General features: G+C 34.8%; 1 protein-coding gene across 2 annotated transcripts in view; it reads left to right on the forward strand.

The window, feature by feature from the left end:
* The window catches only part of LOC142351952 (uncharacterized), a 50,936-nt gene that overhangs the window by 22,720 nt on the left and 4,063 nt on the right, over positions 1-24,153 (forward strand). For both annotated transcript variants that reach the window (XM_075404247.1, XM_075404238.1), the window contains exons 3-5: positions 18,697-18,858; positions 19,863-20,010; positions 23,964-24,101. In XM_075404247.1, the coding sequence (XP_075260362.1) occupies positions 18,697-18,858; positions 19,863-20,010; positions 23,964-24,101 (448 nt within the window). The remainder of the gene's footprint in view (positions 1-18,696; positions 18,859-19,862; positions 20,011-23,963; positions 24,102-24,153) is intronic.

Below are 24,153 nucleotides of genomic sequence, written 5' to 3' on the forward strand. Positions count from 1 at the left end.
GATCAAAAACCACTTACAAATATTAGAGAAGATTTACAAGAGAAAAGAAGGTATACCTGATTCATACAAAATTGACGAAATTGATGTAGATTCATACTTTTTTTACAATTTTTTGGACATTTTCACAAAATCCAACAGAATAATCCGATTTAGTACAGGACTTGAGTACGCAACGTTCTCTATTAAAAAATTTGAATATGAGGAGTTTATTGCGAAACAGTCTTTCGATTTATCCTCAGAATTGCATGTAAGCAAATACGAATTGTTGTTCATTTTGAACTCCGTCCCCGATATATTGGAACAGTACAGAAATATTTCACAAACAAACTTTGTTCCTCTCCCAGAACCAATAACAATAACTTCTTCACTACAGAGTGCTTTGTACTTCCATTATTACAACGACTACAATGCAATGGGAGTACTGATCAGGTTCGGAATTCGTTTACCTAACGCATATATACAGAAATTTGATTCCAAAAATGGAACATTTTCCGAGATTGATCTGAAATTTGACGAATTGGAAAAAATTTATCAAAGCTTGACTTTTTTGGTAAATTATGTCACTTCATTTCAACTTAAATAGACCATTTTAGGTAAAAGCATAGTCGGAAACCTGTATGTATCCTTCACTTCCTACCTTGTTAGAAAATTTTACCCAAATTTGGATTTGAATTTCAGTTCGTCCAGAAATTTCAAGCTAAACGTCACTTTTTCTCATAAAATCTTCCATCTTTGGTTACTGTTGTCTGATTGGACAGAGCACACTATATAAAGAGGTTGTTGATTTTGACATTATCATTTGATCCAACTTCTCTGAAAACATCATCACTAATTTCTCACATTATACTAACTACTCCTCAACATTTTATCCTGCTATCGAGCTCCAACATTCACTTTCTTTTTGTTTAAAAATACTTTCTTTAGTTCTAACTTTTGTTTAAATCTAAATTATATATCCTGGTCCCTTCCTAAAAAGGAAATTTGCTGCTTTATAACTTTCTCTCCACTGATTACTTTTATCACGTTCTCGACAAGAATCTTTTCATCCATTCTCATCACTTTCTAATAAAAACCTCTTCTATCATTTATTCCAAAATGGAGTTCACCGTTCAAAATAATAACCTTCTGTACTCATTTTCTTTTACTGAGGATATTGCTCGGATAGGAGTTCGAGATTTATCAAACGGACTGTATGAGTCTCTGATCACTTTACCCATTACTGTGTGGCACATTATTGAGCACCAGCGACAACAGTTTGATACATATCATCAGGGACAGGTCCCAATCACAGAGAATCAGCTCGGAACTCACGCGATGGGACACGAAGTTGCTGTTGTCAGTGGACACCACTATCCTCACGTTAATGGATCTGATTTTCCTGCCAACTACGTAGCTGGAAATATTCAGTAAACATTTCCTTGGGAGGAAGGGCAAATTCCAAACAGTTGGTTCACTACACCGGATGTAGGTGAGGTATCAGGCCCGGAGGTGGAAAAAAATCTTCTCCAAATAGCTTCAAGAGCTCATAGTAGAGAACATAGCGAGTTGAGTATCGATACTAGTACCACCACGTCATTTAACGATCTGGAAAACTTTGATCCAGCGCAGTACTATGGATCTACTGACATGTCAACTACACCCTCGATGACAACCCCATCGATTGCGGAAGGAACAGCTCACAACCCTAACTTTTTGAGTGATGTACCTAATACGCCAGTCACTGTTCAACCAACTCAATTACCTGGTAGAATTGAGCGACAAAGAGGTTTCGGTAATGAAATTCAGAACATACCAGAATATGTTATTGAAACTCTTTTTGAATGATTTCTATGTTCAATTTTGTAAACTATTTTGTATTTGTTCGTAAAAATAATAAAGTTTCTGAATACCTTTTGGGTGTTTCATTAAATTTACATTTTCAATTTTATAATTTTTTTTATAGTTTTCCAGAATGAAAGATTAACACGAAAGGTTACTTGATAATTTAGGTACTTGGTTATTATTGAAAATTTTTTTTTCGACAATAAGAAAAATACCGAATTTAATTTTGATATTCAAGAAAATTGTCGAATTTATTTTCGATATTTAACAAAAAAAGTCGAGAAAAAATTCGATTTTTAAGAAAAAATTACTGTTACAAATCCGATTTTTAAGCTGCAAGAACAGATTCAAAACTTGTCATTTTAAAAATTATTAAAATTTATGTTTTTTGCTTAAAATCATACCGTAAAACTAAGAAAAATGAGAAAAAAATTGCACATTTTGCACGCACAGTTTGGTAACATTTTTGATTTTTAATGAAAAATCTGAGGTTCTATTTTTGACTTTTAACAAAAAATGTTGTGTGAAAATTCGACATTTAACAAACAAATCGACTTCAAATTTCGACTTTTAGAATATACACTAATAATATAACATTTTAGTACAAATACTTTATTACTTTCTAACTTCAAAGTACAACATGGGGTTTTCAATTATTCCATGACCATCTAGTAAACAATCAACAATTTTTATTAATTCACTCTCATACTTTGAGTTCTTAAGTGACTGAATTTGGTCGAAGAAGGATGATCTCAATGTTTGTGTGCTTGCATTTCTTTGCTCAGCTCTCAGTAGATGTCTCTTGAACTTTTTTCTACTCAATCTCTTCTTAGACACGCTGGGTAGTTTTTCAAAAAATTTGTTTTCCGAATTATGTTGTACCGCTCTCATCAATTGGGTGAAAACAAGTCCTGCTTCTTCGTTTGTGTGACCAAAAAACTGATGTTTATATAAGGTGTATAAGCAGTCCACTGTCTGATATTGAAAAGGTAAATCATCCAATTTTTGGAGTAATTCATTATTGGAAGATGAAATGAGAATTATGTGATAAGAACAATTTTTCAGAGGACAAAAAGTGTAATTGTGAGACGCAACAGAGTATTCACTAGTAAGCAAGTAAGGTTTGTAATCCTTAACTGATACGCAAATGAACAAGTCTTTCTCACAAAATTTTTTATAAAAGTCAGGTAAAACTTGACACATAACTGCTGCCATTCTGTAACCAAAGTGATTTTGGAGTGATTCTTTTAAACTACCGTATAAGGAAATAACGCAATTCAGTTCAAACGCAGCAAAAATGTCATTTGAAAAATGACACAGTTCAAGAGACAGCAACTCAGAAAAATCCGTTGTTTTACTTGTTCTAAATTTTTCAAACACTATTACTCGCTAATGCAACACAGACGTGCTAAACATCAAGATAAATATGCTGCTCTAGTTCAAATGTTTGCTCAACTTAAAATTTCTGACTAAGTTTCCTTATATGGAATTTTTGCAAAATGACGCAATTGAACTTTCCATATTTTGGAAATGAAAGAAAGATAATGACATCTTTACCAAAAAGGTGATCGGAAACAATAGAGGAAGTAAAATTACAAGTCAAATCATTCAATTAATTTCTTTCTGTCACATTAAGTTGATAAAATGTCTCTCTCTAAAGTCTCTCCGTTTTACTCGAGTGCTTCGTCTATGTTTACCGATTCTCAACCTAAAACTGGAACTGATTCGGTTCCATTTTATATAGACTTTAGTTCTAACCCAAAAAGATTTGGGAGATTTACTGTGTCCCAGATTTTTAAAAATGGACAAAATTATTCCGAACCAACTTTCCAAGTCTTCAAAAAGATAATTCTGGAACATTTGAGAAGTACCAACAACTTCGAATAGGAGATTAAGAATTCAAGAAATTCTGTTTCCTCAAGAACAATATCCTGGATGGGGAGTTGGAACTGAGTGAGCACCCGACTCAATTTGATAAGAACCCATGTATGGAGGATGTGCTGCAACAATGTCACAAAGTCAGAGAGGTCAGCATAGGACGAAATCGACGAATATATGTGACTTTCATTCAATACGTTCAGGAGAATCCAGCCTCCATTTATGTGCAGATTCGGCTCTTTTGTCGCAAGGAAAACAATGAGTTCAAGCAGGTGACTTATGTCAGCTACACTTTGGACGGGTTCAAGGAACTGATTCAAAATTTGAATGACTTTTCTAACATTGAACAATGTACATTTCAATAATAATTGTTGTGTGATTTTGTAATATGTCTTTGTCTTCTCTACAATAAATTTTTCATTTTAAAAATCTTTGATCTGAGAATGAGTTGGGATATTGGTTGCTCAAGAAACAGTTTTTTGAGTCTCAGAGACAAGTCAAAGGTTTTTCACGTTAGACTTCATTACGAACTTAAAAGATATTCCTATACTGTTCTTGAAGCTCAAAATTTTCCCAAATTAGAAAATTTGGACATAGAGTCCCAAATTTCAGAATTTAAGTGGGTTATTCACAACGGATTACGCAGAACAAGTCTTATATATCGTTCAGATAAACAACAAGTTACCATTTCACAACATCGTTGGAATGGATATCAGTGGAGTTTTCTGACAAATATTGAATTAAAAAAAGAAGAGTACGAGAACTTACTAGAGCATCTCCCTACACTTTTATCTTATATTGAAAAGTTTAAGAAAATTTGCATTGACATGGATGAAGGAACGCAAAGTTGATGGATATTGTCATTCTTGTCAACATATTCAATTGCTACGGAAGCATCCTTTCAGTGTTTCCCGAAAATGAAAAACGCAAAAACTGTTTTTTAGCGGCCTGTAAAATTTGGGACGAGAATATAAATTTGGAGGAAATTAACCAAAAATTTCCTCATGGAGGAGTTATTGGTTATGGAAATTCCTTTTTAGATTTTTTCTTTGCTAGATTGAAAGTTTTTCGATTACATGCTATACTACACGATTCTGCTGGAGCGGTTAAAGCAACTACAAACAAGGGACCAGGATACTGTTACATGTTACCAAATTTTCCAAGCTCATGTTTCTTGGGACATTTAACTGCGTTAATCTTTTGTGTCTTTATTAAATTTTATCATCCTCAAATTTTCAAAATGCTAGACTGCTAATCATTTTTGTAATAATTCAACCTAGAAAAAAGAATGTCTCTGGTTGTGTTTGATATTGAGTGCTTGGAAGGAAAAATTGTCAAGGAGTTGGGTGTTTTCAAGGATGGAATTGTATTGGGATACAGTTTCCTCCCACCCAAAGACTATAAACCTACTTTTCAAAAATGGAACGCTAAAAATTTACATGGGATTAATTAGAACAATGGAAAACTGGAATACACTGAGTTGTCATCAATCATTCACCAACATTGTTCACCTACAACAGAATACTTTGCAAAAGGGTTAGAGAAGTGTAATCTTCTCTCAAATTACTTGTGTAAAGATGTGGAGAATCTAGATGATCTTGGTTGTCCAAAAGTTTCCAAACTTCTCAATAACTCGGATACTGACTGGGATTGTAGCAATTATCCGTATCGACACAAAAAGACATTTCACTGTGCAGAGAAGAGATCTTATGCTTACGGAACTTGGACTCTGGATTTTTTTGATAACGTATAATATTTGTAATTTCTATTTGTAATTTCTATTTGTATTTGTGATCGTTTTGTAATTTATTATTTTTATTTTACTACTTTTGAAATCAGAGAGAAGTTGCATTCCCAGTTCAAAAAATTGATTTTCCCTTAAAAATAAACTATAAATGACCGAGCATACAGATAACGATTTAAATTTAGGTAATTTTGTCTTTGATGATAATAACCAGGAACGACAATGGTGGAAATGTTTTGGACAGACTTGTAATAGATCTCTGGTGGTTTTTTTGTCCCAATTTTTTGTTATTTTGTTAATATTAGCGTGCTGTATAGTAAGAATAACTCTTGCCGAAACCTGTGAAGAAACAACAGTTTGGATTGTTATCTTATCTAGTACAGTCGGTTATATTTTACCTTCTCCTAAACTATGAACAAAATGATTTCTACTAAGGAACGCATTTTTATTTCATTGGTGGGACCAAGCGGGTCTGGAAAATCTCATCTTATCCATGATTGGCTAATTATTGGAACTTTTCAACCCGATTTTGATAAAATTTACTATTTTTATCAACATTATCAATCACTTTACGGTCTAATGTCCAATAACATTAAGAACATTCAATTTATTCAAGTAGTTGACTTTGAGATCATTCAGAGTCTACCCAATAATGGAACAAAGTATTTGCTGATTTTTGATGATTCTTGTGAAGAAATCTCAAGCTCGAAAGATTTTGTCAAAATCGCGACAGCTGGAAGACACAAAGGTCTTAGTACAATATATATAAAGCATAATCTTTTTTTTTATCAGAGTAGGTTGGGAAGAGATATTGAGTTACAAAATACTCATATAGTTTTATTCAAGTCTCCTAGAGATGTTCTCCAGATTAACACTCTTAGTCAACAGCTCGGGTTAGGATCACAATTAAAAGATTGGTATACAAAAACTACTTCAATCCCGTATGGTCACTTACTCATTGATCTAACTCCGAAAACAGTCGACTCTCTTAGATTTTGCAGAAACAGTGGTTCTATTCCCACTATTTTTTTTCTCCCTAAAACGAAACAAAAGATTACTTTTTTGGCCGATGAACACACAACATCTCTCTACGCTGATAACGTTCCAAACGTATTCCCAGAACTTCAAGAAAACGTTCCTAAGAAATTGTCCAAAAGATTTCATTCAGTTTCTAAACGAATGCATAGTAAACCTTCTCGGGGGACAACTACAGGAAATATAAAAACAAGACGTAATAAAGTACAGAGACGAAATTCATCAACTCGTGCTAAAAAGAACCGGAATAAATAAAAGAAGAGCAATTTTAAGTTCACGAAAAGGAATAGAGCTCATATCAATTTTGACACCATCTATCATTAATCGATTGTCTTGAAATGGAACAGTTTGTTTTGATTCCTCAGCACCTTTACGAACAAAAATTCAAATTAGAAGTTAAAAAGTTGGACACTTTTGAGCAGAAACCAGTTTCTGTCCCAACAAATTTGAACCCTAATTACAAGGAAATCAGCAACAAAACCAGATCTTTAAAGAACGAATCAATTGTAGATCAAATTTTGAATTCACCGCGAGTCAAGCTATCTCTCAACGACACAATTTTATTAGATGGAAGAGATACAGAAGTAGCTTTTGCAGATTTTATTTTTGCATTAAAAAGAAAGAACGTTGATTTTCCCGACATATATTACGCAATACTTGATGCTACCGGAATAAATCCGCAAAAAGTAATAAACAAAGATGCCAAAAGCAAAGACAGAGGGAGCTGGATTCCTTTCAAAATCTGAAAAAGCCAAGCTACAAAGGCTGTATAGAGATGGAAAAGCCGCATATGGATCAATTAAAAATCTAAAAAGGCAAGTGGGTTATGCAAAAAGAAAGTTGCCTACTTTCTACACAGTAAAGATTCCTACACAAAGTATCGTCATGCAACACGACATTTCAAAAGATTACCAGCATTTGCTAAGCGAATCAATGAGATCTGGTGTCTCGATCTAGCTTTTATGGATAAATTATCGGATACTAATAATGGAGTGAAGTATTTATTAGTATGTGTTGACGTCTTTTCTCGCTTTGTTCGTGTGCAACCAATGAAGTCAAAGTAATCTACCGATGCAGTTGTAGCTTTCAAAAAAATTTTGCGTAAAAAATATGCCAGCGAAAGTATGGGTTGACCAAGGAACAGAGTTTAGTGGTGAGTTTCGAAAGTTTTGTATGGACAAGAAAATTAAAATTTACTCTACTAGAAGTGAAACGAAAGCTGCTGTAGCAGAACGAGCCATAAAATCTCTGAAAAACATTATTTATTGCTATATGGAAGAAAATGGTGACAAATACATGAGAAAAATGGATTCCTTTGTCAAAACTATGAACACGAGAGTTAATCGCTCAACAGGTAAAGCTCCAAAAAATGTAACAAACAAAGACTTTTTGTCAATTTTTTACAGAAACCCAATTAACCAATATAAACGACCACGTTTTAAAGTGGGTGAAAATGTTCGTATATCAAAAAACATATTCCATTCAGAAAAGGTTATAAATCACAGTTCACAAATGAAATATTCAAAATTGTTAAAGTTGCTACTTTCAAACTGCCAACCTATAACCTTTGTGGAGAACAAGGTGATGAAATTCTAGGTAAATTTTATGAACAAGAGCTTTCAAAGTGTATCATTTAAAGATGAGTTCTTTCACTGTTGAGTTGGTTTCCAATGCGTCGTTTAATTGTTACCCAAACAATACACTACGTTCTTTCACGAATTTTGTACCTGAACAAATTAATCTTGATGGAGAATGGGAGGTAGCGATAACGGAACTGTCGTATCCTTCCTTGTACCAAAACATAACAGAGGGTAAATTCTTCTATCTAGATGAAGCAACACCAGATACAAAACCATCGGATTATTACACACTTGTTCCAGGTCTATACCCCTCGATCTCTGATATTGTCAATGAAATGAATAGAAAAATTCAGGAACGTGAAAAATATGAAAAAACGCCCATCAAGTTACACGTTAACAAAATTACACAGCGAATTTCTTTGAGTCTTCCAAATCAGAACTCTTTACTTGTCATTTTTAGTGCCGATCTTTGTCATGTCTTTGGATGCGAAGAAGCTGTTTATGGTATGGTTGTTTTCATGAGTGGTGGTGGTCCACTTTTTCCCAAGTTTCCTTATGACATTGTACGAATACACACCTTAATGATATATAGTGATATTGTTGAATACAATATTGTGGGTGATACAAAAGCTGCTCTTTTACGATGCATTCCGTTTATATCAAAAGTTAAGAATGGAGATATCGTCTCAACGGGACAATACATGAATTATCAAAATTTTCCAAACTTACAATTTAAAAAAATTCTAAAAAACTGATTCCACAGCATAAAACTCGAGCTCCGGGACTCTTATGGTGAAAAAATTCCTTTCAACTCTGTTGGTGTGACAAGAGCGGTACTAATGTTTAGAAAAACTTCTGACAATCATTTTTAGATTTAAAGTTGTAGAAAATGGTTGCTGATAGTGATTTACCGTATTTTCGTGGTTATTCAAGACAGATGGGAAGAGGATTCGGAGCGTTAGCACAAACAATTGGGAGGACAGCTATTCCATTTTTGAGGAGATATGTTGTCCAAGCAGCAAAAAGGGTTGGTGCTGATTTGCTTGATATAGCTGCACCAGAAATTGGAAATGTTCTAACTGGAAAGAAAAAATTCAAATCTGTGGCTGCAGATGTTGGAAAGAAAACATTACGTAAACAGCTATGTGGGGGAAAAATTAGGAAACGCCGCATAATTCGAAGAATTCCCCCAAAAACCAGTCGACGTCTTCGAACTAGAAGAGATATTTTTTCTAAGCTAAAATGAATACTAGATCAACAAACGATAGCAACTTTCGTTATGGTCACTTTACGAACTCTTGCTTGGAGATTTTTGACAAAATTCCTGTTTTGGAACCAATTGAATCTTCTCACGTTCAAGAGGTTTATCCCAGTACTTCATTGGATGAAAGCAGCATTGAGTTCGAGTTTGAAACAGATAGAAGCATATATCTTGATATGAGAGATATCCACCTTCAAATCAAAGTTGGATTACAAAAGGGAAGATTGTTTGATGACTTTATGAAAAAAGACGAGCATGGAAAAACAGATATGGGAATGTCTTTCACAGATGATGATTTACATTATCTAACTCACGTCAACAATTTATTGCACTCGCTCTTCTCCAATTGTGAGGTGTATCTGAACAATCAATAGGTTTACAACTCAAATGGTCTCTATGGACACAAAGTTTTAATTTCCAATGAATTTAACGCTTCCACAAGAAATAATGAAGGTATTTTGGCTTGTCATGGATATGAAATTGAAAAAGAACCCAGCGATTTTGAGAAAAGCCCTTTTATAGATCAAAAGGAAGAACTTTTGCTGAAAAATGGAACTACTTATTATGGTAATTTTATTTGTTCCAATGTGAAAAGTTACTGCTTCCAAATACAAAAGTTAGACTGAAATTGATTCGTGCAAGACCCAATTTTTACATGATCTCCTACAATCCTCACGTCTCCCTTAAATTTCTTGACTGTTCCTTGTTTCCAAGACGTGTTGTTGTTAACGAAGTGTATCACCAGACTATCAAATATCAATTAACTCATCAACCTGCTTGTTACAACTTTATGGAAACAATTGCACGCACATTTATTATTCCTTCAGGACAGAACCAGTTTATTCAGGAAAATGTTTTTAACAATGCTCCAATCAGACGAGTAGCTATTGCGATGAACACAAATTCAGCATTCACAGGACATTTTCAAGAAAATCCTTTCCATTATCAGAAATTTGGTTTACGAGAACTAAGAATTGTTCGAGGAGGTAGAGCTATAGTATCAGTTGATACAACCAATGACTGTAGGGCATATGTAACAACAATGAAAGCAATGAATTTTAACGAAGAGGTTCCCGCGTTACCACATAATCTATTTCAGAACCATTACGTGCTTGTATTTGATCTCACTTCACTTCAAGATGCTGGAGAAAGTATTCATTATCCTGAGCTCAGCGGTGAAAGTATCCGATTAGAAATGTTTTTCGACCGCCCGCTAAGAAGCGTGACAGAATTATTTGTTCTAGGAGAAAAGATGTCCACTGTTAAAATTGATCAGTTCGGAACGGTTGCTAAAAATGTCTGAAGATATTTGCGTTAACGAAAATTTTTCCATATTTTTTTCAGTTTTTTATGGGTTTTACATCATTGCTTTCTGCATTGGAACATTTTTGGGTTATATATTATCGTCACCCAGTTGCCATTCTCTTCAACAAATAATTTCTTAAAATGGACGTTAACTGGGGGCGAACTAATTCAAACTTTTTTGTTTACGTTCCTCTCCTAATTTTTCTGGTACTTCTTTTTATAATTATTTTATTCTACCCCAAATCCCATAACAATTCTCTTGACAAAATTAAAAAGTCAAGCAACCTTTTATTAGAGCAAGGTAAAAAGTCCAATGATTGTTGCTTTTATGGAGAGAATGAGTCTTTTCAGCTTGACTGTACAGTTAGAAATCCGTGTGTTAATGGTTTTTGCGAAATAAAGCAGAGAAAAATTGTTTGTCATGGATAACACTTCCCTGAGACAGATTATTGAACGAATCCCAGAACTCAAATACCGCTATATTGGATCGTTTCCAGCAGATTGTGTTTCAAGGCTACCCACATTCAGTTTTGCTATCATCAACACTTGTCCGAGCAGTGAAGCTGGAGAGCATTGGATAATGATTGCTCGACTCAATCGAACTTATTACTATGCTGATTCTTTGGCTCGTCCAATCACAAAATACAAATTTTTGAATAAAAAGTATCAGAAAATGATACAATAACCAGTTCAGAAAACTGATAATTTGTGTGGATTTTACACAATATTTGCAGCATTTCAACTATTTAAATTTTTTCAAACAAAACTTAACAAGGTTCATGACGTTCATGTTTTAAACTTTATAAGTAATTATATGTGAATTAGATAAATTTAATGTAAAATAAGTCGAAGTGTAATAAAGTCGACAGTAATTTTTTTCTAAATTCCTTAATTCTTCGTTAGTTACTCAAATTTTTTTTGTCGACTTTTTTAACTACTCGGCTAAATGTACTTTAATACTCTTTTCTTTTGTACTATCATCATGTAAACGTTTGATTAAATTTGTATTTGCATGTGCTTAATTTGTACTATGTCTGTTATTTTGTACTTATTAATTCAATTTTTTCTTTTATTTAACTTTTTTCCATGTTATGAGCGCGTAAAAGTCCACTAGTACTGTTGCAATGCCAGATCAGCAAGAGGTAGTTTCGATCTACCGACCTCTGTGTTATGAGCCCAGCACGCTTCCGCTGCGCCATCTTGCTATTTAGGGTCGGCTATACCTAATCTTAATACATTGCGGCGGCTATACCTAATCTTAATACATTGCGGCGGCTATACCTAATCTTAATACATTGCGGCGGCTATACCTAATCTTAATACATTGCGCTGGTTATACCAATAAACATGTTGAAATTTGCTGCGAGGGGAATTATCCGTTAGTTCCCGCTGCCTGTACAATTCCCGTGCGCGCTGCCTGTACAATTCCCCGCCTGTACAATTCCCGTGCGCGCTGCCTGTACAATTCCCCGCCTGTACAATTCCCTGCGCGGAAAGGCCAATGACCGGCTCCCAAAAATGCGGCTGATCTACTCACACTATACTACTAATACCCTGGTCCCTATACTTAATCTTAATACGTTGCGGCGGCTATTCCTAATCTTAATACGTTGCGGCGGCTATTCCTAATCTTAATACGTTGCGGCGACTATTCCTAATCTTAATACGTTGCGGCGGCTATTCCTAATCTTAATACGTTGCGGCGGCTATTCCTAATCTTAATACGTTGCGGCGGCTATTCCTAATCTTAATACGTTGCGGCGGCTATTCCTAATCTTAATACGTTGCGGCGGCTATTCCTAATCTTAATACGTTGCGGCGGCTATTCCTAATCTTAATACGTTGCGGCGGCTATTCCTAATCTTAACACGTTGCGGCGGCTATTCCTAATCTTAATACGTGGCGCCGCTATAACCTATCTTAATACATGTACGCCTATACCCTATCTTAATAAATTAGTGTAGACCCTCTCTCAAAAATTACTCCTATACCTTATCTTAATACATGGGGTCTACACCCCCCCCCCCGGGGAGCCTCGCTCACCCTATTACTACTTAAATACATGGATAGTACCTTACTTTTTTTGGAATGATATGAAATTTTTTGGCTAACTTTATCTTCTTTTAAAATTGTGTACCGTTTTAGTAGAGCTTTAAAAATTTAGAAATTGCAGTCTTTTAGCTTTTGCAAGAACTCGTTAAAATCTGTTTATCTTGGTTTTAATTGGTTTTTGTTTTTGATTTGATTGTAGTTAACCACTTTCAAGAATTGTTGTTTCACGTGGTTTAGAACCGTTATTAGTAACTTTGATGTTGATTTTAATTAATTACTCTTAATTTTTGGCGGTCTTTGAAGATTTTGTTGGTATAAGTTTTACATATACAGAACTTTGGTCTAGTTTAGTAGTATCTACATAATTAAATTCTTCGACTGCTAAAACGTTTGCTAATTCTGTTTGTGTTGAAGAATGCGTTTAATTTGATTGTTGTCACTGATTGCATTTAACTGTCGCTGGAAGTCTTCTAATGTTTTATTAATTTCATGGTAATTGTCTGGTTGCTTTTTGTTTTTTGTCTTTCTTGTCTGTTCCGGAATACTGCGCGTTTGAGTTTTTTTCTGTTTAATTTATGGTTTAGTTGATCCAATACGCGTTCAGCTAAATTCTCAATGCAGTTATACTAATATTCACGTCTGCGTCTGTTTCTTTCCACTTACTAGAAATAGCTTGAAATTACTCTCTTTTTTCAAGCCCAATGGTCTATAATTTCAGTTTGATCATAATCTCTTTAATTTAAAAAAAATTGTTCAAAGATTTTAGTAGTTTTCTAGTTTTCGTCCAGGTCGAGGATATTGCAGTGTTGAGTTCTGTCTCTGGTTCTAGCTTGAAGGCGATCTTGGTAAAGATAGATAGAATTCAATGGTTGTTTAAAATATCTTTCTAAATTTTACACGATTTTTACATGATCTCCTACAATCCTCACGTCTCCCCTAAATTTCTTGACTGTTCCTTGTTTCCAAGACGTGTTGTTGTTAACGAAGTGTATCACCAGACTATCAAATATCAATTAACTCATCAACCTGCTTGTTACAACTTTATGGAAACAATTGCACGCACATTTATTATTCCTTCAGGACAGAACCAGTTTATTCAGGAAAATGTTTTTAACAATGCTCCAATCAGACGAGTAGCTATTGCGATGAACACAAATTCAGCATTCACAGGACATTTTCAAGAAAATCCTTTCCATTATCAGAAATTTGGTTTACGAGAACTAAGAATTGTTCGAGGAGGTAGAGCTATAGTATCAGTTGATACAACCAATGACTGTAGGGCATATGTAACAACAATGAAAGCAATGAATTTTAACGAAGAGATTCCCGCGTTACCACATAATCTATTTCAGAACCATTACGTGCTTGTATTTGATCTCACTTCACTTCAAGATGCTGGAGAAAGTATTCATTATCCTGAGCTCAGCGGTGAAAGTATCCGATTAGAAATGTTTTTCGACCGCCCGCTAAGAAGCGTGACAGAATTATTTGTTCTAGGAGAAAAGATTTCCACTGTTAAAATTGATCAGTTCGGAACGGTTGCTAAAAATGTCTGAAGATATTTGCGTTAACGAAAATTTTTCCATATTTTTTTCAGTTTTTCATGGGTTTTACATCATTGCTTTCTGCATTGGAACATTTTTGGGTTATATATTATCGTCACCCAGTTGCCATTCTCTTCAACAAATAATTTCTTAAAATGGACGTTAACTGGGGGCGAACTAATTCAAACTTTTTTGTTTACGTTCCTCTCCTAATTTTTCTGGTACTTCTTTTTATAATTATTTTATTCTACCCCAAATCCCATAACAATTCTCTTGACAAAATTAAAAAGTCAAGCAACCTTTTATTAGAGCAAGGTAAAAAGTCCAATGATTGTTGCTTTTATGGAGAGAATGAGTCTTTTCAGCTTGACTGTACAGTTAGAAATCCGTGTGTTAATGGTTTTTGCGAAATAAAGCAGAGAAAAATTGTTTGTCATGGATAACACTTCCCTGAGACAGATTATTGAACGGATCCCAGAACTCAAATACCGCTATATTGGATCGTTTCCAGCAGATTGTGTTTCAAGGCTACCCACATTCAGTTTTGCTATCATCAACACTTGTCCGAGCAGTGAAGCTTGAGAGCATTGGATAATGATTGCTCGACTCAATCGAACTTATTACTATGCTGATTTTTTGGCTCGTCCAATCACAAAATACAAATTTTTGAATAAAAAGTATCAGAAAATGATACAATAACCAGTTCAGAAAACTGATAATTTGTGTGGATTTTACACAATATTTGCAGCATTTCAACTATTTAAATTTTTTCAAACAAAACTTAACAAGGTTCATGACGTTCACGTTTTAAACTTTATAAGTAATTATATGTGAATTAGATAAATTTAATGTAAAATAAGTCGAAGTGTAATAAAAACGACAGTAATTTTTTTCTAAATTCCTTAATTCTTCGTTAGTTACTCAAATTTTTTTTGTCGACTTTTGTAACTACTCGGCTAAATGTACTTTAATACTCTTTTCTTTTGTACTATCATCATGTAAACGTTTGATTAAATTTGTATTTGCATGTGCTTAATTTGTACTGTGTCTGTTATTTTGTACTTATTAATTCAATTTTTTCTTTTATTTAACTTTTTTCCATGTTATGAGCGCGTAAAAGTCCACTAGTACTGTTACAATGCCAGATCAGCAAGAGGTAGTTTCGATCTACCGACCTCTGGGTTATGAGCCCAGCACGCTTCCGTTGCGCCATCTTGCTATTTAGGGTCGGCTATACCTAATCTTAATACATTGCGGCGGCTATACCTAATCTTAATACATTGCGGCGGCTATACCTAATCTTAATACATTGCGCTGGTTATACCAATAAACATGTTGAAATTTGCTGCGAGGGGAATTATCCGTTAGTTCCCGCTGCCTGTACAATTCCCGTGCGCGCTGCCTGTACAATTCCCCGCCTGTACAATTCCCGTGCGCGCTGCCTGTACAATTCCCCGCCTGTACAATTCCCTGCGCGGAAAGGCCAATGACCGGCTCCCAAAAATGCGGCTGATCTACTCACACTATACTACTAATACCCTGGTCCCTATACTTAATCTCAATACGTTGCGGCGGCTATTCCTAATCTTAATACGTTGCGGCGGCTATTCCTAATCTTAATACGTTGCGGCGGCTATTCCTAATCTTAATACGTTGCGGCGGCTATTCCTAATCTTAATACGTTGCGGCGGCTATTCCTAATCTTAATACGTTGCGGCGGCTTTTCCTAATCTTAATACGTTGCGGCGGCTATTCCTAATCTTAATACGTTGCGGCGGCTATTCCTAATCTTAATACGTTGCGGCGGCTATTCCTAATCTTAATACGTTGCGGCGGCTATTCCTAATCTTAATACGTGGCGCCGCTATAACCTATCTTAATACATGTACGCCTGTACCCTATCTTAATACATTAGTGTAGACCCTCTCTCAAAAATTACTCCTATACCCTATCTTAATACATGGGGTCTACACCCCCCCCCCCCCCGGGGAGCCTCTTTCACCCTATTACTACTTAAATACATGGATAGTACCTTACTTTTTTTGGAATGATATGAAATTTTTTGGCTAACTTTATCTTCTTTTAAAATTGTGTACCGTTTTAGTAGAGCTTTAAAAATTTAGAAATTGCAGTCTTTTAGCTTTTGCAAGAACTCGTTAAAATCTGTTTATCTTGGTTTTAATTGGTTTTTGTTTTTGATTTGATTGTAGTTAACCACTTTCAAGAATTGTTGTTTCACGTGGTTTAGAACCGTTATTAGTAACTTTGATGTTGTTTTTAATTAATTACTCTTAATTTTTGGCGGTCTTTGAAGATTTTGTTGGTATAAGTTTAACATATACAGAACTTTGGTCTAGTTTAGTAGTATCTACATAATTAAATTCTTCGACTGCTAAAATGTTTGCTAATTCTGTTTGTGTTGAAGAATGCGTTTAATTTGATTGTTGTCACTGATTGCATTTAACTGTCGCTGGAAGTCTTCTAATGTTTTATTAATTTCATGGTAATTGTCTGGTTGCTTTTTGTTTTTTGTCTTTCTTGTCTGTTCCGGAATACTGCGCGTTTGAGTTTTTTTTCTGTTTAATTTATGGTTTAGTTGACCCAATACGCGTTCAGCTAAATTCTCAATGCAGTTATACTAATATTCACGTCTGCGTCTGTTTCTTTCCACTTACTAGAGATAGCTTGAAATTTACTCTCTTTTTTCAAGCCCAATGGTCTATAATTTTTCAGTTTGATCATAATCTCTTTAATTTAAAAAAAAATGTTCAAACATTTTAGTAGTTTTCTAGTTTTCGTCCAGGTCGAGGATTGCGGATATTGCAGTGTTGAGTTCTGTCTCTGGTTCTAGCTTGAAGGCGATCTTGGTAAAGATAGATAGATATCAAGGGTTGTCTCTATATCTTTTTAGATTTTGAAAAAAGAATTGAAATAACCCTGCTGAGTGCAAAATTAATCTATCAAACCGTAGAAATAAAAACACTGATTTCTTAGAGTCTGAAACCTGCTATAAAAGTCTGAATCCATTCCAGTCTTCAATGGAACAAAGTCTGAATCCATAAGTCTTCAATGGAACAAACTGGTACCTTAGACGATTAATCTTTAAAAATATGTTGACCGTTTCCACGATGCAAATTGAAGTAAATAAAAGTTTCACAAGTTCCTCAAACTTGAAAATTGTATAATTGCGGTACAGAATTATTATAATAACAGTTATAAAAGGAGTTGTCACCCATTTGTTACATAGACTTTAAAATTTTTACGCTCAATAATTTCTGTTTCATTGTGAATATTTAATTTAATATGAAAATGCCTTGAAAATTTGTTTTGTTCAGGCTTGCTTCAAGCATTTTGATAACATCTTTGGGAAAATCGACAGTACTGCAAGATGACCTGTTGATTCGTTTACCTGGAAATTTGACCAGCGAAACCGGATTTGCTCTGCTTGAATCAGTTTTTTTTTGCATTTAATGATTTTAGCTTTCTCACGGACTTATTGGTTTTTCAGTTTGAAGATTTCATTTAAAAATGTAGCTCTGAGAATTTGTTGTAATATTTATTATAATTTGTTTATTATTATGACTGAAGCAACTGATTATTGTTTTCAGCAAATTTTTTGGGGTCAATTTTTGACATGAATTAATTTTGTCTTTTTTGTTCGAATCTTGTCTTAAAATAAAGTTTGATTGAATTTTTCCAGCGTTTCCAATAAATTTAACTTTTGCAATAGCTTCTATTCACTTCTTCAAAGTTATCTTCAGCACGAAAGAAATATTACGATTTTTTTTTCGGTGCAGCGCAAAAAATTAAAAAGTTGGTTTCTCGAACCGAACTTTAAGTCTAATTTTTGATAATATTTCAGTCGTTTCTTAGAATGCTGCTTACCTTGTGCTTAGCCAATGGGTCTTTTGAGTCATAGAGTTTGTATTTTTGCAACAATTTTCAGCCTGTTCAATTTTTCGAGTTATAATTAGTTGTTCATATGTGTTGCCTATTTTTCAACGTTAGAAGATGTTTTTAATCAGTTAAAATTTCAAAAAGGCAAATTGAACGTTTCAATTAGAGTTTCCTCTGTCAATTTTTCAGTAAGATTTTAATCTGCGTGGCATTTTTGTACCGTTTCTGATTTACATTGTAAATGTTTGCTTGCTCGCTTCAGTGACTCCAATGTTGATTTTTCTCATTGCGAAGGATTTCAATTTTGTTACCAATTTTAAAGAGCTCTTTAGAGCCAAAAAGTAATTGCTTTTAGTTAAAAGATAGTAGTTTGAGTTGCAATATTGTTTTTTTATTCGGGAAAATTGGACGATTCACGTCGGTTCCGGAATTCTCGCTGTTGTTTTTAAATGACTAATATGTCTAAGGAGCCACTAGCTTTTAGGGCAAGAGGACTCCTGCTTAATTTATGATTTGCGTAATTTGTGAGTTTCTGAAAAAATAAGGAAACAGTAAATAGAATCAGGTATTGTTATGTAGACGTTCACTGTAACAACACGGAATTTGTGTGTACTGACAAGATGTTCCAAGTGTCGATTGAGGACAGAGACTATGATGAACTGACAGCTGTCCAACATGGATTCTTCATGTCATGCGAGGAGTCCTTCACAAGCATTGTTGACCTCTACTTCCATTTTGTTGGTTAGCAACAACTTCAGTAAGAATGAATATTCCATTGAGAAGCAGCTGAATCATTTTTAACAATTTTATACTAGAAGTTCGGAGAAATGATATTGATCTGGACCATTTACACGAAAAAGTTTCATTAAAGCAATTGAGGCACACTTAGAAAGTGACGGTTATATAATTAAATTAAAAAGGCACTTATTTGAACTTGTGAGCCCATACTGAGGTGCCAGGCTGAAAGTTGGTATGTCCAGACCGAAATGAAGCGCATTTTTTAATTCAATTTTTGTATTTTAAGCGCATGTTTTTATTTCGATTTTTCGCATTTTGTTAATGAGAGATGTTGGTTCTTCCAAAAGGCAACAAAGAGGCAGCATTCTGATCACTGACACATCTAGAGTCTGCTGCCTCTGACAAGAACCAAAGGGTTCCCACTGATAGCAAATTCCAGTCCCCTTGAGATGAAATTTTGATTACCTGAAGACCACGACCTGAAGACCTATGGAAAGCTGTATAAGTTCATCCATTGAGTCAAAAATATGCACTAATGGTATGCAAAATAATTTTTTCTCAAAAGTTGGGTTTCATTTCCATTAGCAATTCTTTTTGAATTTGCTTTTCCTCAGATGAATTCAATACTGCAAACATCACTTTTTATGAAATGAATATAATATGGCAAAATGAAAAAGATTCGTTAGCAGTGCAACCTATTCACTGATCATGTTATTTCGAGCGCAATTGAGTCTTATCAGAGGTAATTTCGAGCGCACAGTAGTCTGTCTGATCAGAAGCAATTTTGAGCGCACAATCGTCTGGACAATGATCTGATTTGTGTCTGATCAGAGGTCATTTCCGTCTGGCAAGGTCTGATCAGAGACAACTTCTAGCGCCCTCGAGCGCACACGGTGTTTCAAACACACTTCAGTCTGATCAGTGGACACTTTGGTCTGGGATGGTCTGATCAGAGGTCACTTCCGGATAGAACCTCAGCCCGGGTTGACATTGATTGTGATGTTTAGACATGCACTGTTTGGAGGACCATTGTGACATTTGTGGGAAGTGGATGGCGAGTAGGAAGGGGTGCATGATAGACCACTACCTCCTCTCTCACAATGGGAAAAACAGGGAAATCACTCAGTGCCCACACGTATGCAGGGAGAACTTCAGGTGTCGATTAAACACAAAATAACTTCATTTTCCTAAAAGTTATCTACATCGTGTTTACCGTTGCTGTTGATGAACACCCGGGTCGAAGTTTGGTAAAAAAATAATGTAAGGTTAGCGGTGAATAGCGGTGAAAAAAAACTTTTTTCACCGCAAAGCGCCCGCATCTTTTAGCGTTGAATGCGGTAAATTTTTGTAAGATTTGCTGTTTTTTTACCGCATTCACCGAATTTCTTACAAAAAAGAACGGATTCGAACCTCTCACCTCCCACACGTCAACAACTTCTTATTGCACTGCGCCATCGCTCACTTATTTCAATGATAATTCCTGTCAATTTGAGATAAGCGTTGAATTTAGGGGTGAATGTTTGTAAGATTTGCAAATTCAGCGGTGAAAATGTTTTTTTTGCCACATCCTTGTAGCGCTAAATTTTTTTCACCGCATCCTGCTGGTAGTGGTGAAAAAGTTTCTTTCACCGCTTAAAGGATTTTTAGCGGTGAATTTTTTTCACCGCATAACATTTTTCACCGCTTAAAAGTTTTTTTTCGCCGCCTTCATCGCATTGAGTGCATATCTTACTTTTTATTTCAAATTAACTGCAAATCTTACATCTTTTAGCAATTTTTAGCGGTGACACCTCGATCCTGGCAAACTTTCATTCCGAAGCTGCAAGTACGCTGTTTGTTTTTTCAGCCATTGTCCTATCAGGTCATTCTATTCACAATCTGTCATCCTCCTATGATTCTATTATAATTTTGTTAAATAAGGAGATAGGGTAATGTGTGTTAACGCGGTGTTTCAACCAGCCAAGTCACAGAATGTATTAAATTGAAAACGTAAAATCTGTTTAACCCTAATCAACGTCAACTTGCTTCCACGAAAAAGAGCTTGTATAATACGATTTACCTCAAATTTTCTTTTACCGCCAGTTTTTTTCTAAACTTGTCCAATGTCGGTGTTTGGGACAAAAAATATTCCAATAACAAACTTTTCAAAAGTTTCGTTTTCATCAAAAAATGTTTTCTCTCATCAATAAGGGAACGTTCAAATATTTTCGAAGGAAAAATTTAAGCGTGCTGATACTATAGTAAGGTGTAGTAATTAGTTCACTGCAAAATTATAAGTCAAACACCAGCACGTGAACAGCGTTATAAAAAATGTACATCGGTGTAGTTATTGATAGAAAATGATACTTCAGAGCATGACATGTAGAACAAAACTTTGCAATACAATATGTAGAATCGTACAAAAAATATAATAAGACAAAAAATATATCGTTCAAAAAAATTGGTTAAGCCACATACATTATTCAGCTCTAAGTTTTGCAGGGTTGCAAAAACCGTCAATCACAATTTTTGAAAAACCTAAACTGGGGAATTAAAAACTCTTTTAATTGAAGAAAGTACAATCGGTCCAGAGATCTAAAATTCAGAATAGATTTCTGTCAGTTTCTTTTCTCTTTTTTTTTCAATTTTTTTAAACTGATTCTTTTGCTGGGCAAGCAATTTCAACTTATAATAGTCTACCTTCTAATATTAGACTAAGAACCTTGAGAAGAATTATTACAGGCCACAAAATAATTTGTACACAAGATATCACTGGTAACATTTAAATTTAATATTCAATTAAATTATATATCTTCAGACTTTACAGAGAATAAGTGTGACTAATATTTTGAGCTCAACAAAGTAGTATCAAATGAATTTAAAAAATCTTCATTTTTATCATCAAGATAAGAAGTTCATGTAACAGTACACATGTTCTCATTAGCAAAAAAATTCTTTTCTCCATTTTTTTTTAATTAAACTGAAAGTAATTAAATAGCCATTGAATAGCTACTTAATTTCGGTATTTTCTGTGGAGTCATTTGCAACGATTACTCAAGACATGTAAATTTATTGTGTATTTATTGTGTTTAAACGTCTACGAAGATCAAAAATGTTGGAGGTGTAAAAAGAATGCGCAAAGTTTGCGCTTCAAAAAGTGCACGCTCAAACATCTTGAGTTTCTCACAATAAGTTTAGTTGCTTTCAAACAAAAATTGCAGCAATTATATTGGTCTCATTAGAATTTTTTATGCGATTATGTAATTTTTTACCGAATGGTATCGTAAAATTGACAAAGTATGAGACGTTTTTACAACGATTTTTGGGTTGATCTGAGAATTGACTTTACGTTTTCAAATTTTTCGGTGGCTCTTGCGCCACTATTGTCGTCGGGCTTTTTGTTCTATTTGTTCTAAATCGATTTTGGTCAAAATTATACCCTAGCCAGTTGAGGTTTGACATAAATAGCTTTTTAATTGCTCTGAAAGAAGTTTGTAGTAATTATATTAGTCCTGTCGGTCTGTTTTTGTGCGATTTTGCGCTGGTTCCATTTTTCTTCTAACCCGTTTGACGTTTGTTTTGTCCTCAAAAAGTGGTTAAACAGGTAGCGCACAGCGGGAACTAAGTGCTCTTAGAGACTTTCAGCTCACTAGACTCCAAGTATGCGATTCAAAGAAACTATTTTGAAGACTTATACTTTTGGCGTGAAGATCTGTTCTTAGAGGTTAACCCCCAGCCCACCACCCCCTCCCCCACAACAAACCCCCCCCCCTCACTTCATCCCCCCAATCCCCACCCCTGCACATTGTTCAGGCCGTAAGGGCCCCGTGCAGCCATAGACCCCCTCCCACCGTTGCCCCCGGTACAACCCCCCGCTGCTCTCACCTCACGCTTCTTCACTTAAGCTAAAGCTAGCCTCACTAAACCGTGACTACCTACTGACGAATCCAACCACTTGCCGGTTGTTTGAGAGCAATTCGCTTGACGTTAGTCGGTTAGGTTTCATTTTTTTTGCCCTGACGCCAGAGAGTTACCTCAACATCTTTTTATATGAATACATAACATATTTCTCGGAAATTAAATCTATTATCTGTATTCAATTTTATTTAATCCGTCAAACGTTTACTTATATTTTGCACTTATTTAAAATCAAACAGCATTGAAGCAGCATATTTGGATAAAGTCCAGAAACCATCATTTTCAAACACAAAAGAAATCATTGGTAAAATCATTCACAATAGTAGAAAACTTTTACTTTTTTCTTTGGTATCGTCGGTCTGTTCTGTTTTCGCGTCGGTATTTCAAACCACAGGACATCATGAGAAAATTACTGATGTTTTTTGATTTCTAATTATTGTATCAAAACTCGGTAAATGTTACTGAATACCCATCAATGTTCAACAAGTCTTTAAATTTTAACTTGAGAAACAGACAAAAAAATTCATATTTGTTCGCGTAGTTTTATCATTGATCTATAGCAGAAAATCAATTTTAATTTTTGTTCGAATAAATGGTCTACAAGAGGTAGGTTTGAAACTGCTTAGAGTAGGAAGCTATCGTTATATATAAATAAAACAAATAAAAAGGTCAAATTTTTGTATGTAAGAAAAACCTAAGATTTTATGCGTTTCAAACCAAACACAACGAATCTAAGAAACCAAACATACCGACAATTTCTAAAGTTAAAAATTTCATTCTTACGTTTGAAACCGAACACATTAAACCTAAAAAAAACTGAAGATACCGACCGTTAAAACCGATTATTTATTACGTTTAAATGCCAAACATACCGAATCTTTACATGTCCATGACCAAACGTACCAACGGTTTCTAGCGTTTGAACCCGAACATACCGACGCTTCCTTACGTAAAAAAAACAAACAGAGCAAACATTTCCTATGTCGCTCTTGTTTCTGTCTTATTGACTAGGAGTTCAGAAACCATTATCCACGCAAAAACGCCCTAATTTGTTCACATTGTTCCAGAAAAGTTCCAAACATGTCAAACTAAACTATTGCGCTCCATAGCGCATATCAATGATGGGTAATGAAATTTTTTCAACGAAAATTTCCAAGACATATCCTTATTGTTTTTCATCTGGATAACCATGTAAAGATGGCCGTGTCCAGGTACTTCAGCGAGATGTTGAGACACGTGGTGGACAAACATGTGAAAGTGCATCACATCTGCCATGTATGTCTCACAAACAGTACAGAGTCCAAAAACAAGGACTCAAATGTCACCCCGGAACTCAAGGGAGTGTTCAAGTTAGTGAAATCCTCCCACATATCGACTAACCGATGCCTCCGTTAACTTCTG

This window comes from Convolutriloba macropyga, chromosome 1 (genome assembly GCF_964194025.1).
Source record: "Convolutriloba macropyga chromosome 1, txConMacr16.3, whole genome shotgun sequence".
NCBI lineage: Eukaryota > Metazoa > Xenacoelomorpha > Acoela > Convolutidae > Convolutriloba > Convolutriloba macropyga.